General features: G+C 39.4%; 1 protein-coding gene across 5 annotated transcripts in view; it reads left to right on the top strand.

The window, feature by feature from the left end:
• hsph1 (heat shock 105/110 protein 1) overlaps positions 1 to 18,822 on the top strand; it is a 99,931-nt gene that overhangs the window by 60,617 nt on the left and 20,492 nt on the right. For 4 of the 5 annotated variants that reach the window (XM_059646699.1, XM_059646701.1, XM_059646702.1 and 1 more), the window contains 4 exons: positions 4,291 to 4,397; positions 4,601 to 4,734; positions 12,080 to 12,279; positions 17,494 to 17,631. In XM_059646699.1, coding sequence (XP_059502682.1) covers positions 4,291 to 4,397; positions 4,601 to 4,734; positions 12,080 to 12,279; positions 17,494 to 17,631 — 579 coding nt within the window. The remainder of the gene's footprint in view (positions 1 to 4,290; positions 4,398 to 4,600; positions 4,735 to 12,079; positions 12,280 to 17,493; positions 17,632 to 18,822) is intronic. The other variant, XM_059646700.1, reaches the window with a different exon arrangement.

Genomic DNA, 18,822 nt, shown 5'->3' with positions numbered 1-18,822 from the left:
AAAGGGAAACTGGCTATTTCATTTTCTTATTTGAATAATGTTAGCGTTCTGTAAATGATTTATTCTTGACTTTTTTTTATGGTTAAAGATAACATAAAACATAAGTATATTCTTGACAAGCACAGTTTGGTGCATAAACTGAAATGTAGTGTAATCAAATCAGCTACAAAGCTAATGATGGGATGGGCTCAAAGGACTAAGTTGCCTACTACTCCTCCTCCTCCTATTTGGTATGTTCATAGCTGGATAAATCTATTTATTCAAATACTGTGCCTTTAAAATATGTTTGTCTCCACGGTTACCTAGAATGTTCTTGGATTGGATAAGGATTGAGAACATTTGAACAAGAATAGACCATTCAGCTGTTGCAATTGCCCAACATTCAGTACGATCATGAATGACCAAACATTTCAATGCCCTTTTACTGACCTGATCCCCACAACATTATTTTGGTTATTGGAAATCTGTCAGTCGCGACTGCAAACATACTCAAAGATTGAGCCTCCACAGCTATCTCTGATGGAGAATTCCAAAGGTTCATTACCTTCTCGGTAAAGTTATTTCTCCTTTTCTCGCACCAATGTGCCATCCCCCAAACTTTGAAATTGTGTTCCCTGATTTTGGTGCCCCAATTGGGGGTAATATCTTGTTTGCAATTACCTTGTCTGTCCCTTTTAAGTAAACTGGATGTTTCAATGAGATAACTTCTCATTCTTTGAAACTCTGGATCACATTTTTCCCAGTCTTTCTTCATTGTACAGTCCCACCATCAGGGAACAAGTCTAGTGAACTTTCATAGCATTTTCTCTATGGCGATTAATATCTTCCCTAAGCGAAGGAGACCAAAACTGCACATGAGACTCCAGGTGTTAACAGAGTTTCTATGCAATTGAAACAAGTCTTCACTATTCCCATGCTAAAATCCTCTTGCACTAAAGGCTGATATTCTGTTGGATTCCTAGTGGCTTACTGTACCTTTTTATATTAGCCCTCACCGACTTGTTAACAAGGTCATCTATGTCCCTTTGTACATCTACACTCCCAACTTCTTACCATTTAAGAAATATTCCTCATCTCTATTACTCCTATCAAAATAGATAGTCTCGCATTTTTCTGCATGAATTCCATCTGTCGAGTTCTTGCTCTTTCAGTAAGCCTATCCAAATCCTCCTGGAGCCACTTCACATCCTCCCCACAACATATTCCCACTTAGCTTTGTATCATCCACAAATTTGTAAATATTACAATTGGCCCTGACCTCGAAATCATTGATGTGTATTGTGAACAGCTGACACCCAAGTATTAAGTCTTGTGGTGCACTATCAGTCACAGTCTGCCAGCTTGAGAGAGACCCATTTATTCGTACTTTCGGATTGGCTAGCAGATAGAAAATATTAATCCGTTCTTGTATTTACTTCCTATCCTATATGCTTCACCAATCTCCTAGCATGAGGAGGAGGAGTATGTTATAGAATCTCAGTGTACTATGTCCATTGGCTCTTCTTTATGTGGTTAGTAACATGTTCAAAAAAAACTCCAACTTTGTAAAACACTATTTCCTGTTTTCCAAATTCATGCTGACTTGCTCAATCAGATCATTATCAATTAGCTATGTACTTACCTTATCCTTTGTAGTGGATTCTACTTGATCAGTTTCTTGGTCTTCTCTAGCATTTTGTATGAACTTCCCAGTTCTCAGAATTACTGCCATTTATGGCAACTCCATAGCCTTTTTCTTTTAATCATATGCAATCTTGAACATTTTTTTAACCATGGTTAAATTACTTTTTTGAGTTTTTGCATCTTGAAGGAATAAGTAGTTGCTGTAAGCCATTCTTTAAAGATTGTCCATCACCTACATACAGTCATGCCTTTTTAATGTATTTTCCCAATACACCACAATTGATTTATGCCTCATGTCTTCATAATGTCCCTTTTTTCAAATTAATCATCCTTGCTTCAAAATTAACCTCCCTTTTTAAGAAATCTCCATTCCAAGAAGCATCCTTCAACTGCTACTCTTTTTGTCTTCAATGACCAAGCCAGTTTTATATCCAGCCAGCCAGCTCATTCCAGATCCCATGAGACTCTACTTTCTGTACCAGCCTGCCATGGGGTACCTCCCAAATGCTTTACTAAAGTCTACGCAGACAATATTCTCTGCCCTTCCCTCATCAATCATTCGTCACCTCCTCAAAAAAAGCTCAATCAAGTTGGTGAGACATGACCTTGACCACACAAACTCTTACTGCCGACCACTAACAAGTCCATTCACTTCCAAATGTGAATATATCCTGTATTTCAAATCTTCTCCAACAGCTTCCCCACCACTGATATCAGGCTCACTGACATGTAATTACATAGATTATCTCTGTTCCTCTCCTTTATACAAAAGAACAGCATTGGCCATTCTCCAGTCCTTTAGAATCTTGCCTGAATCCTAAGAGGACACAACGATATTTAAGACACCAGTCATTTCTTTCCTTGCCGCTCTCAGTATCCTGGAACTGATCCCATCTGGCCCTGGAGACTTGTCTACCTTAATGTATTTCAAGACACCCAAAACTACTTCCTTCGTTATGAATATTCACCTGCCTTTCCTTTCCTCAACATTCCTCCCTGTTTGGTGAACACCCGATGTAAAATGCTCATTAAGGACCTTACTCTATTCCTCTGGCTCCCCACATAACTTCTCTCTTTTATCCTTGAGTGGGCCCAATCTTTCCCTAACTACACTCTTACTCCTAATATATATATAAAATGCCTTGAGGTTCTCTTAACTCTGCTGGCCGAGGACATTTCATAGGCCCTTTTTAGCCATCCTAACTACTCATTTGAATTCATTCCTTCTTACTCCAAATTTTTCAAGTACTTTGTCTTCAGTTGCCTAGACACTGGAAATGTTGCCTTTTTTGCCTAACCTGATAATTTACCCTGTCTACCAACTTTGCAAATCTTGCCATTCCTGCCCTCCATTTTCACAGGAACATATCTATCTTGCATTGTAATGAACTGATCCTTAAAGGACTCCCACATCAGATGTGGATTTCCACCCAAACAGTTGCTCCCAAACCACATTCTCCAGTTCTTGCCTAAGTCAGCCATAGTTTGCTTTCCCTCAATTTAGCACCTTCATCTAAGGTCCACTTTTGTGCTTATCCATAAGTTTCCAAAAACACATGGAATTACAGTCACTAACTAAAATGCCCCCCCCACCAAAACTTTGATCACTTGGCCAGGCTTGTTTCCCAATATCAGGTCCAATTTGGCCCCCTTTCCTCATGGCACTATCCACATACTGTTCTAAGAAATTCCTCCTGGAAACATCTAACATGTGAACAGTCTCTACAAATTATGTGAAGAATTTGTATTTAAAGTCAGATCACAGGAATAAAATGAACAGTTTATTATTTTACTTTCAAGGTGAACTTTGCAGAAATGCCAAGACCGATGAAGATAAATGAAAGAATATGCCAACCAAAACGATAAGATCCCGTTAACACGTGATCACTTGACAGCCACTTTATTTATTGGCCACCTAGCTTTTCAAAGCAAAACCCTGTCATCATTATAATAAAACATTATAATCTATGATACAGAATTTCATTATGATCTGTGAAGTTGGCAGAACCATCTGTATCTACCATTCATATGGTTGAATTTCAAAATCTTACTCCTCATTGTCCGTTAATCACATCCTGTTCCAAAACTAGTTTGACTCCATGAAAATTGTGGAAGGACTGAAATGCTGACTTATGCTCTAGCAACACTGGGACAACAGCTCACAACCCTGCCCTTTTTTCCAGTTCTGATGCAGTTTCTAGGTGTTTGGAATGGAGGCAGTCTCCCTAGATTCATAGATAATGGGAACTGCATATGCTGGATAATCCAAGATAAAAAAGTGTGGAGCTGGATGAACACAGCAGGCCCAGCAGCATGTGCTCCTAAAGATGCTGCTTGGCTTGCTGTGTTCATCTAACTCCACACTTTATCTCCCTAGATTCATGCCCTGTCTACTATGTTCAACGTTTGCGAGTTCACACTTCAGCCTTCTATTGAACATGAAAATCTTATCCCTTTGACTACTAATTTAAGACAACAATATTCAGTGAAACATCGTTGAAGATTTGCAAATAGGAGCAAAGCTGTGGGGAAATGTAAATAATTCTGGGGGTAAGGAGCTGAAAGTGTTGGTCCATCAGCCTGCCTATCTCCTATGTTTTAAAATAATATTGGATTTATGGAAGGATGTTCTAACATGTTATGTGATACTTTTTACTTTATTTATAGTGTGCAATACTTTCACCTGCTTTTAAAGTACGTGAATTCTCCATCACGGATGTACTACCATTCCCAATATCCTTAAAGTGGAGTGCAGAAGGAGATGAAGTAGAAGGGTAAGCATTCGATTTCCAGTTGACGACATTAAGTTTTTTAAATGTATGTTAATTTTTTATTAATATTCTCAACAAGGGAACTAATTGTATAATGGTTTAAAATGCACAGGTTGCTGTTATTTCTAAGCATTATCCCAGTTGTAAATGGCAATTTTTGAGTTACTTGTACACTATTTTGAAATGCCGTTTTTATTATCTCTTAGCAGTCATGAAGTATATTCCAGAAACCATCCAGTGCCCTTTTCACAGGCCCTCACCTTCGACAGAGAAAATCCATTTGTACTAGAAGCTTTTTACAGCAATCCTCAAACCCTACCTTATTCTGAAGTAAAAATAGGTAAGCATATTTGTTATACAAATGTCAGTTTAATCTGTGTATTTTCTTGTGATTTAAGTAGAATTGAACTTGCATTATAAGTCCCAAAAACAGAGACTGGGATCTTGATTTATGCCTGTGAGTGCTGAGCCTAATTGTTATATTACAAGACAGTTCTAACTCAACTTTGGTAAGCAGAAACCTTGGGCTGAATTTTATCTGATTTCTGGTAGATGTCAATTTTGACAAGCATCACGGAGGATTTCTATCTGTGAGCTGCCACAATTGCTGTCACATTATCTTCCAAAACTCACCTCTACCAATACACTATGTATTGCTCATTGTATTCTCCCAGCTGCCACAGGTGGGAATACTGGCTGGTCCTGGGACCCACTGGATTCATTGTGCCCATGCCATCTTTTTAAGCCTAGTCACGCACCTGGTCAAGAACTGACAATCTACAGCTGCCCTGCATGGTTCTTGTCACTTGTCCCAGATATGTCAGACATTGAGAAACTGGCTGCTGCTTTGGTGCCAACAGAGACGTGGAGGCCCTGATGGACAGTGGGTGTAGGCAGTCTTTGCCCGTGGACTATGCCTTGAGATATGGAACTGGTATCCAACAGAGGGCTGTAGCAAGGTGAGGTCACCAGATTTCTGCTCTGATTTTCATGTAGGGAATTGCTGCTGCCTGGGGCATGTGGGTGACAAGGGAAACTGCATAACAATGAGCTTAAATGATGTAATAATGAAGATGTTAATGCATTTAAATTGGCCTCTTGCTGCTTACTAAGCAAAAGCTTGTCTCCCCTTTTTAATGCTTGTATGATAGACAGGATTTCAGTATCACAACCTCACACGCTTCCCCCAACTTTCTTACCATGGCTCAGAATATTCAATGGCTGGGAAAATTTTGCCCTTTGTTTACCTTTGCCTCTGGTTTGAATTTCATAAGAGTGTCAACTGTTATCTTCAGTAGTGGTTATGTAATAAAACATCCAGAAATATGTTAAACCAGTTGGCAACCTTAAGCCTACTTATGAAACTAGCTGAAGCCAATTTGAAGGTAACTTGTTGTCTTTGTTGTTAAAAATAATTTGCCTGAGTCCTCACCTTACAAAAGGACTGATATGATACCCCATCCAGTGGTGTTAAGCCATTTCAGAATCTTTTATAAGTTTTAATGAGATCACCTCTCACTGTTCTAAACTCTAGAGTGAGGCATGGCCCAATTTACTCAATCTCTTAGGTTTCTGAGATAAGGAAATCAATTGAATGAACCTTTACCAATTTGAAGGCTTGGATATTTTGAGATATAGAAATCAAAACTCTGCCAATCATGCTAGATGTTGTTTCAGTCGATCTTTGTAAAATTGTAGCATGACTTCAGAGTCCTGATACTCCAAACACTTTGCAGTAGAAGATATTCAATTTTTATTCCTAAGTGTTTGCTGTACCTACCTGCATGCTAACTTTCAATGTCCATTTGTGGGACTGTTCCAAGTTTCTCCACACATGGACAGTTTAATAGTTCTGTGCCTTTTATTTTAAAAGAAAACTGTTTTTCTATTTTTGTTACCAAAGGACCTCATGTATGCATACATTATACTCCAACTCCATCTTTTTTGGTTGCCTGTGACTGTTTGCAATCTCATTGTTTCCTTACATTCCAACCTAGCTATATATCATTAGCAAACTTGGATACATTTAATCTTTCATTTTATCATCTAAGCTGTGAATATGGACTGTGAATAGCTGGGATCCCATCACTGATCCATGTTGCACCCCACTGTTTTAATATGTCCTGTACATTGCCTATTGAGAAAATCAAAGAATCACTCGAGTCAAACTGCATGTTTCTTCCACTGCTCACATAAGGGACATGCTGACTGTACTCAACCAGGATGCATGTCGCAAAACCAACCTGGTGTTATACTTGATGCATGACCGGACAGACTTGCTAACAATCCTGAATTAACAACTAACTTGAGATAATTGGTCAAGCTCTCAAAATGTCTCATTCCTGTAAATAACAGATACTGTTTTTTGGAGACCTGTTCTTCACTAATATGCTCATGTCTTGTGCAGGAGCGGAAGGGCTCTGTGGTTTCTCAATGGTAACTCTTGACCAATCAATGCTCTTTCCCCTTTTGTAGTGCAAGTTGTGTGATTTATTTGCAATGTGGCATTCTTGCATATATTCTGATGAGCGCAAGAACAAGTTTGGATAATATATCTGCCGTTTTCAGCAATTATCCCAATCATTGTTTAGGTACAAGTTGCAAATTTCTAATCCACTGCTATCCAAATGGGCAATATCTGTGGCCACGCACCCACCGTACTTCTGGTTTTCCCTGTGGTGACATCTAGTGGCTCTGTATCAATCATTATTCATAGTACTTTTTGTTGCACTTTGTCCAGTTTGTGTTCCTTGACTCCTGTTTTGGCCGTAATTGGAAAATCATTTATGTGTTAAGATCGGTACAAGTGAAGGTGAGGTCTTTACTCATTTGTGGAATGACCAGTGTTTATACATTAAGTTTATGTTATACTTTTCATCAGGATATCTGACAGTTACTGTGGCATTAAAGTGAGTAACTTGTATTTGATTTCTGATTTGTTTTGATCCCAACATGTGACTTCCCATAGTTTAATTCTTTGGTCCAGCAAAAACTGGTCCCAAAGCTGCTGTATTTGGGATGTACAACCTGCATTTGAACTTTGCCCAACATTGCTACTTCATGGAACAAGTACTTCTGTGATATTTTGTTGCAAATTTGGACCTACTACTTGAAAGTCCCTTGTAGCATAATCACATCTTGTTTTTCAACAATCATGAAATGGATTTTGTCACTCTCCTCTTTTTCAATGCCATAATACATTTTGCTGTCTTTTTTGAAAACTTTGTAAGCTTGAATATTAATTATCTAGTCCTCATGGTTTTAAGACATCATTTTATTATTAATACTTTATGCATTTGCCTATTTGCGTTCTAATCATCTTTGTATTTCTCACAAACCTTCTTAATCTCCTGATACACACACTCGCTCTCTCTTTCGCTCAGTACGTTTTTGCACATTATTTCTCTTGTACTTAATTTAAATCCTCCCTGATTAGTGAATCTCCCACAAGGACTTCAGTCACCACCCTGTGGAAGTGAAACCTGTCACTTTTGAATGTTTACTTCTGCCTCAGAACTGGTTGTGATACCTCCTAAAATGTGAAGCGCTCCCACCTGTACCATGCCTCAAGTCACAAATGAGTCCTCCCTGTCTTCCTATTACAAATCTCATTAAGACATGGCACGGAGGGTAATCTGGAGGTTACTACCATTTTTGAGGTCCCACTTTTTAACTACCTTCCCAGCTCCCAAAAATCTGACCATAGGATGTCAGTTTCTTACCATGTAAAGGAGTGGCAGTGGCATTTACCACAACATGTTCCTTTAGAGTTCCAGAATGCAGCATATCAGAGCCTGGGCTTTTATGGCTTTTAATACCTTTAAGTTTCCCTAATACTTTTTTTCTCTGCTTGTCTTATGTCCTGTATTCTTATGAAGACAAATACAAAATATCTATTCAACATCTCTGCGATTTCCTCACTGATCATGTTAATCTATCTTGTCTCTGCCTCCTTATACAATTCTAAAAGACCTTACCATCCATATTTTTATTCCTGGTAAATTCACTATCATTGTTTTTTAAAATATATCTAAATTAACTTTTTGGTTACCCTTTGCTTGTTTCTAAAGCTCTCCCAAACCTTCAAGTTACTGTTAGTTTTCACACCATTACAAGTCTCTTTTCAATGTAAAAGTCATAGATGGAACTTTCTTGATTTTTGTTTTTAAAGAAATAGAACTTTGAACATTTTGATTCCATTTATTTTAAATAATGCCTGCTATTTACTTAAAAACAAACCTTTTAATCTGTTTGTCTAATCAAACTTCAGCTAGTATTCTCCTCAGCTCATTTATTACAATTGCTTACTTGTCTCAAGTATGTCTCTTTCAAACTTAACCTGGAATTTTATTGTATTGTCGTTGCTTGGTTTTCCCAGATGATCTTGTGCTATGAGATTACTAATTAACCCTGCCTCAAGCACAATGCTAGATCTAAAGAGCTTTGGACTCTAGTTAGTTCCACAGGATATTGTTCTGGGAAACTACCACAAATAAATTCTATAAACTCACCTTCTAGACTACCATCACCAGTTTTATTCTTCAGTTTGTGGAAGGAATAAAGTCCCATCACCATTATAGCATTCCTTTGTTAACAGGTTGAACTATTTCTTGCCTAATGCTCTGTCTAATTGTATGATTATCTTTATGCAAAGCCTTATTAGGTTGTAGGATAACAAATGTAATTCTGTCTGTGCAAAAGGACAGGGAGACAGCAGAAAACCACACTGCAGTTAACCTGACATCTGTTGTAGGGAAAGCATCAGAAGCTAAATGTTAGAAGCAGGTGGGACTTGGACCTGGCTCTGAGGAAGGGACATAAAATAATATCCTCTCTGGGTGAAGGGGAACCAGTGGATATACTGCATTCAGATTTCAAGAAGGCATTTGTTCCAGCAAAGATTATTGTGCAAAGTAAAAGTGCATGCCATAAGCACATAGATAGAAGATATTCACCTTGATTACTGCACTCAGGAGTGGACAGAATTTCTTGAGGAAATGTGGAAAAGCTATGTTTGTGTCTGCTGGAGTATAGTAACTAGTGATTGAAAAATGTAAGATCCTGAGGGGCTTTCGTGGGTTAGATGTGGAGAGAATAGTTTCTGTAATGGGAGAATGTAGAACTGAGGGTCATTGTTGTAAAAGTTGCCATTTTAAAACAGGTGAAGCAAATTTTGAGTGTCGTGAGTCTTTAGAACTCTGTTCCTGAAAGAGCAATTGATGTAGAGTCTTTCAGTAGTTATTATTGGCAGGGGTGGATATGATCTTGGTAAGGCGGTGCAGTGTCATTGGGAAGACGGGAACGTGGGTTTTAGATTGCAGTCATCATCCATGACTTACTAAAAGAACTGATCACTGACTTCAGGAAGAAAGAGGGAGAATGCGTGCACACACATCCCCCTCTCCTCTTCCCCACCCCGCTTACCAAATCTGCATCAACCGAGCAGAGATTAAGAGAGTTGGGAGCATCAAGTTCCTATGACTGACGATAGCTGACAATCTGTCTTGGATGTCCCACGTTAGATGCAACAGTCAAGAAGGCACAACAATGGCTCTTCTTCCTTGGGCAGCTTAGGAAATTTGGCTTGTCCATAGGACCGTGACCAACTTCTTAGGATGCACCATAGAAAGCATACAATCTGGGAGCATAGCGACCTGGTATGGCAGCTGATCTGCTCAGGACCATAAGAAACTACTGTGTGCACAGCCCAGGCCATCATGGAAGCCAACCTCCTATCAATGGAGGAAGAAGAAAGGTCTAGACCCGAAACATCAGCCTTCCTGCTCCTCTGCTGCTTGGCCTGCTGTGTTCATCCAGCTCTACACCTTGTTATCTCCTATCCATAGACTTCATTTACACTTTTTGTTGCTGCAGAAAGGCTTCCAACATCATCAAAAATCCCTCCGATCCCAGTAAAGCTGTCCTCAACCTCTTCCATCAGCTAGAAGATACAGAAGCTTGAACACACTCAATAACAGGTTCAAGAACAGCTTCTTCCCTGCTTTTATTAGACTGATGAGTGAACTCTCTAACTTCAGATAATGTTGAGGTTGTTAATGTTGATCTTGTTTCACATATCTCCTGTGCAGTATAACCTGAATGCCTCACTCTGGCTAAGTACCCTATGTACAGGTACATCCTTGCTTGCTGTCCTTGGGCCTCTACTGTTTGTAATTTTTATTAATGACTTGGACGAGGGAATTGAAGGATGGGTCAGCAAGTTTGCAGACGACACAAAGGTCGGAGGTGTCGTTGACAGTGTAGAGGGCTGTTGTAGGCTGCAGCGGGACATTGACAGGATGCAGAGATGGGCTGAGAGGTGGCAGATGGAGTTCAACCTGGATAAATGCGAGGTGATGCATTTTGGAAGGTCGAATTTGAAAGCTGAGTACAGGATTAAGGATAGGATTCTTGGCAGCGTGGAGGAACAGAGGGATCTTGGTGTGCAGATACATAGATCCCTTAAAATGGCCACCCAAGTGGACAGGGTTGTTAAGAAAGCATATGGTGTTTTGGCTTTCATTAACAGGGGGATTGAGTTTAAGAGTCGTGAGATCTTGTTGCAGCTCTATAAAACTTTGGTTAGACCGCACTTGGAATACTGCGTCCAGTTCTGGGCGCCCTATTATAGGAAAGATGTGGATGCTTTGGAGAGGGTTCAGAGGAGGTTTACCAGGATGCTGCCTGGACTGGAGGGCTTATCTTATGAAGAGAGGTTGACTGAGCTCGGTCTCTTTTCATTGGAGAAAAGGAGGAGGAGAGGGGACCTAATTGAGGTATACAAGATAATGAGAGGCATAGATAGAGTCGATAGCCAGAGACTATTTCCCAGGGCAGAAATGGCTAGCACGAGGGGTCATAGTTTTAAGCTGGTTGGTGGAAAGTATAGAGGGGATGTCAGAGGCAGGTTCTTTACGCAGAGAGTTGTGAGAGCATGGAATGCGTTGCCAGCAGCAGTTGTGGAAGCAAGGTCATTGGGGTCATTTAAGAGACTGCTGGACATGCATATGGTCACAGAAATTTGAGGGTGCATCCATGAGGATCAATGGTCGGCACAACATTGTGGGCTGAAGGGCCTGTTCTGTGCTGTAATGTTCTATGTTCTGTGTTCTATGCTATGATCTACCTGCACCACTCGTAAACAAAGCTTTACACTGTACTTAGGTACACATGACTACAATAAATCAAATCAAAATAGTGGAGCAGGCTTGAGACTGGAATGTCTTGCTTTGGCTCCTTGTTGTGTTAGTAGAAAACTTCCATCAGCATTTTCTGACCTTTTTTACTGATTCCAGTTCAAGATCTTCTCCACCCATATTATTTCTTAGCACTGTCATTTTCAGCAGTTGAAACTTGAAAAACTCACAGGTGTTGGATTGACTCTGGTGAGACACCCTTTTTGGAATGCATTAATCAAATCAGTTAACATTTCTTTAAAAAAATAGAATAAAATGTTGCTCTTAAAATCTTTCAAAATTGGTTGACGAGCAAATGGTACAGTTGGAAACACATATAGATAGGGGCGTGGAGAAGTACAACTCTTTTTCTCCAATTGCACCAATGCAGAAATTTACTTAAAGGTGTTTTAAAAACCTTTTACTATTGATGTGAATCCTGTGGATGTACAGAATTTGTATGTTTTGTATATTTTCCTACTTAATTTTAAACCTCAATTTTGGTTATAGGACAGTTTATCATCCGGGATGTTCTACCACAAGCAAATGGTGAGAAGTCCAAAGTGAAGGTAAACATCTGTGTCAACATTCATGGCATCTTCAGTGTTTCAACAGCATCTATGACTGAGAAGGTAAAAGTTGAAGAGAATGAAGCTACTATGGAAACAGAGTCGGGTCCCTGTACACCTGATATGGTTGAAAACATTGAGGTAAGTTCTTTGGAATAATGTCATAAGTGTTAAATATTCTAAAACAAGTACTAAATTGTAATAGGTCATTTATCAAAAATTATCTACAAACTACATTACTCCAGTCATACTGAATACTTATCGAAAATTAAGGTATAACGCTTGTTGACATCCTATTTTTATACATTTCCAATTTTTGGAGTGGTTTTGCAATTGCTGTTAAAATACCCCTTATCATACAGATGGTACAATCCGTATATTTTTATTAGTGTGTGTTTGATTTGCTGCCCATTCCTAATTGCCCTTTAGAAAATCATGGTAAGGTGCTTTTTTTTTTCAACTGCCGCAATGCATCTGGTTTGGGTGCACTCATTGTGCTGTTAAGAAAGGAGTTCCCATCAATTTGAACCAGCAACAATAAAGCCACAGCAATATTGCATCAATCATTTGTATAACTTGGAGGGAAACTTTCAGGTGGTGGTGTTCCTATGAGTCTTCTATTCTTGTCATTCAGTGTAGAGATCATGGATTTAAAAGGTGCTGTTGAAGGAGGCACAGCAAACTGCTGCAGTATTTCATATATATATATAAAGTACACACTGCTGCTTCTGTGCATCGGTTATGGAGGGAGTGATTTGACTTAAGCTGTTTGACCAGATGCCAGTTAAGTGGACTGGAGTCTCTTGAGTGTTTTTGGAGCTCCATTCATCCAGGCAAGTGGAGGCAATTCTCACGCTTCTGACTTATGCCTTGTAATTGTTAGAGACAGGGTTGAGTTAGTCACCATAAAATTCTCAGCATCTGACCTGTCCTTTTAGCTACAGTATTTAGATGACTTGTACATCTTGGTTATGAGTGCATGTAGCTCTGAAGCACAAGTCTTCAGTACCACTGCCAAGGAGGTTGACAAGGCCTGCAGCCTTTGTTGCATCAGGGCCTTCTGCCATTTCTTGATTAGCATGTGGAATTATTCAGATCGGTTGAAAATTGGCGTCTATGATGTTGACTACTTAGACTGAGATTTTCCACTAGGCACTTCTGGCTGAAGATAATTGCAAATACGGAAGTCGTCTCCTTTCTACTGATGTGCTATTTTCTCCATCTTTGAATGTGGGAATATTTTAAAGAACTGTAACCTCAGTTATCTGTTTAATTGTTCCCTACCATTTATGACTGGATAAAACAAGACTGCAGAGTTTTTGATCTGGACTGTTGGTTTCGTGCTGTTGATGTGTAAGAGTTACAGTATTGTAGTTTCACCAAGTTAACACTTCATTTGAGGTATGTCCTGGTGCTACTCCTGGCATTTTGTCCTTTTTACTTTAATGTGTGTTGATTCTTTGGCTTGATACTAATGGTGGAGTAGGGATTTGCCAGGAACTGAAGTTACAGATGGCAATTGAATGCAGTTCTGCTGTTGTTAATGGTTCATAATACCTCACCCCAACTTTGCTTTTGTCACTCTTCTGAATCGATCATGTTTTGCATCATAGTGCCACACATGATGCATGGTATCCTTTGTATGAAGATAGGACTTTATCTTCACAAGAACAGTGCTATTTTCACCCCTGACCACACACTCACGGACAGATGCCTTTGTGTGATGATGAAGTCTGATAGGTTTTTGCTCTTACTGGTTCTCTCACTATCTGCTGAATGTCCAATACGACAGAGCCCTGGAGAAATCAGAGGTGCTACCAAGCCACTTGCAATGATGAACATTGAAATATGCCATTTAGAGTACTTTGGCGTGGAATATCTTTGGCACCCTCTATTCCTCCTGGATATAGTTCAGTGAGCAGGATGTTTTCTTATCCACCCTGACTTGATGCCACGAGATATGTAGGGATCTAGAATAAATTTTGAGGTCTCCAGGGCAGATCCCTCCTGCCTGTGCACTATTGTGCTGCCGTCTCTGGTGGTTTGTCATGCTGTTGGGCCAGGACATACTGACATGGTGACGATAATATCTGAGACATTACCTGTAAGATACAGTTTAGTGAATATTACAGTATCAAGCTATTGCATGGCTAGTCTATGACACAGCTCTTCCAGTGTTGTTAAGGGAGAATCTGTATGGTTAGCAGGACTGCATGTGCCATTGCAGTTTCCAATGTCTTGATGTCCTGTAGTCTGGCCAGTTTTGTTCTTTTATGACTTTTCTATGACACTTTGGCACAATTCGAGCTGTTTGCTAAACTGAGAGGGCAAGAGTGAAGAGATGGCTGCTTTGTTATAGATCTAGACTTGCATGTAGGTTAAACCAGGTAAGAACTTCAGATTCCCTTTCCTAAAGGAAATTGGTGAACCAGTGGTTACAGCAATTGATAATTTCCTGTCAGCACAACTGAGACTAGCTCTCAATTCCAGATTTTTATTAGTTACTTAAATTTGTAAACAAAATTGAGTTTGTTTCACCAGCTATCATGGTAGACCTTGAACCCATGATCTCAGGGCTTTGGTCTGAGTCTCCCAGTATTTCAGTGGTATTATCACAATCTTCTCCCCATAAATTTTGATGTGATTCTAGTTACATGGATTGTAAGCTAATTGTGGCTTAAGTTCCAGAATGTTTAATTTGACCTCAATCAAATAAAATTACAAACAGAGTTGAGAGAGCCAATCTGAAGGTCTCCACTGCTGATTATCTACAAGAATGCGCCAGGTATGATTGTTTTCACAAGTCTCATAGGAATTATCAAATTTATCTCATCAAGTATAAAATAATGATACTCAAAGGTAGTAGGTCAGTTGATTCACTTAGGGACTCCTGCTTGCATCTTCTGGCTGACTAGGTGCATGAACTTGTTGTGTTACTACACACCTTGCTGCTGAAAGTTATGACTTATTAGCCCTTGCTGACCACTAACCAGCAGTATGATCGTGGTATTCTTGACTCCTAATTGGCTTGCTAACGCATGCACAGTACATTAGTCTTAGATTGATAACCTAATGTTAATAAATGGTTGGTTTCTTAAGGGTGATGATTGTCCAGGTGATACCACTTTCTGTAATTTACTGATGGGTTCCCTAAGATGTTAGTCATTGACAAGAACTCAGGGTGGAATCTTTATAGGAATCTGAGCAATGTAGGCTAGGGTGGGATTTGTGACGGAATCAGATGAGATGTCTGTTGAGATCTGCCTCTATGTTGGGATCATCTTGCATCGCCTTTTATGCTTTCAGTAAACAACCTGTCGAGTTTCTAACCAGGAAACTGTAAGTTGCAGTTAAGGGGATTATAGTTTGTTAAATGTCTTAAAGGCCCAACTTGCCTCATTAATGTTCAGCTTGCCTTCTTATTGAATGCACCAATCAAGCTAGATGTCAAGAAATCTCAACATGGATCTGACACATAGTGAATTAAGTGCACCGTTCCGATGGATCTCCCATGTTGGATAACGACATCAATGTTGAGGGTGCACGTATTATGGGAGATTGCATTGTGTGGCACAACTGTTACTTTTACTGCAGGTGGGAAGTTATCCAAGAAAGTGAGCAGGCAGTGTAAGAGGGCATACAGGGGTGGTGGTATCGGATGGTGTTGTGAATGGGCTGGGTGAGAGCAAGTGAGAGAAAATGTTGCAGGCAGTAGTGAGAGAGGTGGAGCATGAGCCTTGATGGGAGATGGATGCACTAGCAGAGATAGAGGTTATGTATCAGAAAGACAATGATGGCACTTAGCTTGTGGATTAGAAAAGGACATTGACGTTCTTCCTACATTGCAGTTCATTCTACAGACAGCTAATTCTCCTCTAATCTACGGTAACCTTGGACCAAACTGACACAGTCTGGCATTGTGGCTTCCACTTTTCTCTGGAAAAGTGTTCTGCGTTTGCACCACCTCCATCCAGTAGGCCTCCAAATCCCATGCCTACAAAGTGAGGCGACGATTTCCCCCATCTGCTATATCTGTGGCAAATGTCGGGAAAATGCACCTTCGGACTGAGCATGCTTGCTTGAGTGCACAGCAAGCTTTTAAAGATGGCACAGGCAATAGAGATGTTGACCTTTTTGGCAAATATCTGCTTAGTGGTGTGTTGATTTGAGAACGGTGCGTGTTAAGATGAGGTGGAAATTGACATAAGACGTATCATGAATTACCAATCAAGCTCCATCAATTTGGGTGAGAGAAGGTGAGAAAACCCGTTGGGTTTCGGCAAAAATTCCCCCCCAAATAAGTGATGCAATCTACATTTGGACAAAAAGAACATAAGATTTAGCCCATACATTTTATCGTGGCTTTTCCCTATTAGCTTATTGACTTTACGGGTCTCCATTCAGATAATGAGGTACCACCAAAGTTCTTTAATATCTGCTTAGAACATGACATTCAAATTATTAATATTGTCCCACATGTTTACTCGTTATGAAGATTATAATAATGATTTTGTTTAGTGTGTGACGTTACAACAACTGCTGCTGCCTGCAAAAGTTAAATGTCATTTTCTCTATTCTCCAGGATGTGAATCACATCACCAAAAATTAAACCTTTGATTGTTATATACTTCGAAAGAAAATTTTAGATGTAGAGCCATGTCTCAAAACTAAAGCTGATTCATTCCAGAAGGATTTTTGTAAATATTTGGCTTGCCACCTGGGGTGACAGTGGAATTGTGGGATTGTCACTGGACAAGTACTGGCTAATGCTTTTGGGACATTGGTTTCAATCCCAATTTTGCACATGTTGAAGAAGCTATGCAGCCAGATTTTTGCCATGCATTCTGAGTTGCAGCAGTCCAAATTCTGCCCCTAATCCTAGACTCAGCCATAGTTGGGGGCACCTTGCCAGCACCTACCCTGTCAAGTAAGCATAGAACTTTGTTCCTGTATAATCACTTGCCGTTCATTTAGACTCCAACCAGTACGAGGCTTACCTGCTCATCCTTTTTCTTCAAAAGATAAATTCTTAATCCCAGAAATTAGCATTGTGACCCTTCTTTGAACTTCCTCCATATACTATATAAACACTTGCAGTAGTGACACAATAACCAGAAGAAGTCAAACAATAATTAACCTAAAAGTAATTCATGATCCCTTTAAGTAATGCAGGTGGTTTGAAGAAGTGCTGTTAAGTCTGTTGCGTTTTTTTTGGAGTCTGTCTTCAATTGTGTATGATGATATTTTCTACAGTCCAAAATGTCACCCATGTTTCTGTTTCATTCTTAAGGGGAGTATATATAGTTTGGCCTAGTTTAGTCTGCACCTTTTTTCCTGTGTTTCACTTCATTTCAGAACAAGAATCAGGTAGACTTTGGTACAACTGAAGTTAAGCCACAAGTACAATTAGATGGTCAAGAATCTCCACAATCTCCTTCCCCCGAAATGGAGCAAGAAGAAAATAAAACTGGAAGTGCTGAAACAACCTGCAAAGTAAATGATCACTGTTGTACCTATTTATCAATGTCATTACAAAATATGGTTGTATTCATATATTCATTTCACTAACAGCTCAAATAGTTTAAACTTAGTTTATCTATAATATTTAGTTCTTCATGTGTTTGTACCTTTTCTCTATGATATATGGCTTCTAATTTGTCAACATGTAATTTTCAGTATATTTGGGTATTCTAGTTCTTTTATATATTTTTATGCATGCAAATGAAATATGATTATCATAGTGAAACATCATAATCCCAAATGCAGTCTGGCATTGTATTGCAAAGCCATTTGGCATAATCAGATTTTATTTTCATCTCCTTTCTGACTGCTAAGAAGTAGCATATATGCCTTTGTGACTTTCTTTGCCTTTAAAGTTGCAAAATGCTTCATGGCATGTGGGTTAACATAAACTGGGATTTTGAGGTTTACTAGTCACATCAATTGTAAAACATTTCGGAGGGCTTAATTAGGAACCAAAATAAAAATCTATTCATGGAATGCCTGGCTTAGGTACTGAATGAGTACTTTGGATTGGTGTTCACCAAAGAAGGTGACTTTTCCAAAGCTATAGTGGATACGGACATTGCTGACACAAAAGCAAAGTGCTGGAAAAGCTCAGCAGGTCTGGTAACATCTGTGGTGGAGAAAACGGGGTTAATGTTTAGGGTCCGGTGACCCTTCTTCAGCATCCGCAGTTCTTTTGATTTTTATTAAGGACATTGCTAAACTACTAGATGAGGAAAAATTAAAAAGTAGGGACCAGAAAAGCTGGGAATGCTTAAAATGGATGAAGTCATCATCATAACAGCATCTCCTAAGTTTCTAAGGGAAGTAAGGATAGAGTTTGCAGAGACACTGGCCTGTCTTCCATAGATTCAGGATTTCTCTGGTCTTTTTGCTCTGGCATTATCCATGAGGGTGTTCATGCTCCATCTGCCAATTTAAGCAATTTCAGCTTAACTTTTTCATCTTTACCAAAGGCCTACTGAGGCGAATTTGAACACAAGTTCCATGATGACCACTGTTGTTTCATTTTACTGTGCCAAAGTCAGACAAACTAATCATTCTTGGTGACTTCAGTGCAAGACTTAGTGCAAACCTCCAGCTGTGGGAAGGAGGTAATGAGAAAAACCTGATTTGTAAAACCAGTAGTCTCCTCTTGCCATAGTTGCACCCTAAGAA

Source organism: Stegostoma tigrinum, chromosome 6 (genome assembly GCF_030684315.1).
Source record: "Stegostoma tigrinum isolate sSteTig4 chromosome 6, sSteTig4.hap1, whole genome shotgun sequence".
Lineage (NCBI taxonomy): Eukaryota > Metazoa > Chordata > Chondrichthyes > Orectolobiformes > Stegostomatidae > Stegostoma > Stegostoma tigrinum.
The sequence above is the reverse complement of the archived record's forward strand: the minus strand, read 5'-3'. Positions and strand labels throughout refer to the sequence as shown.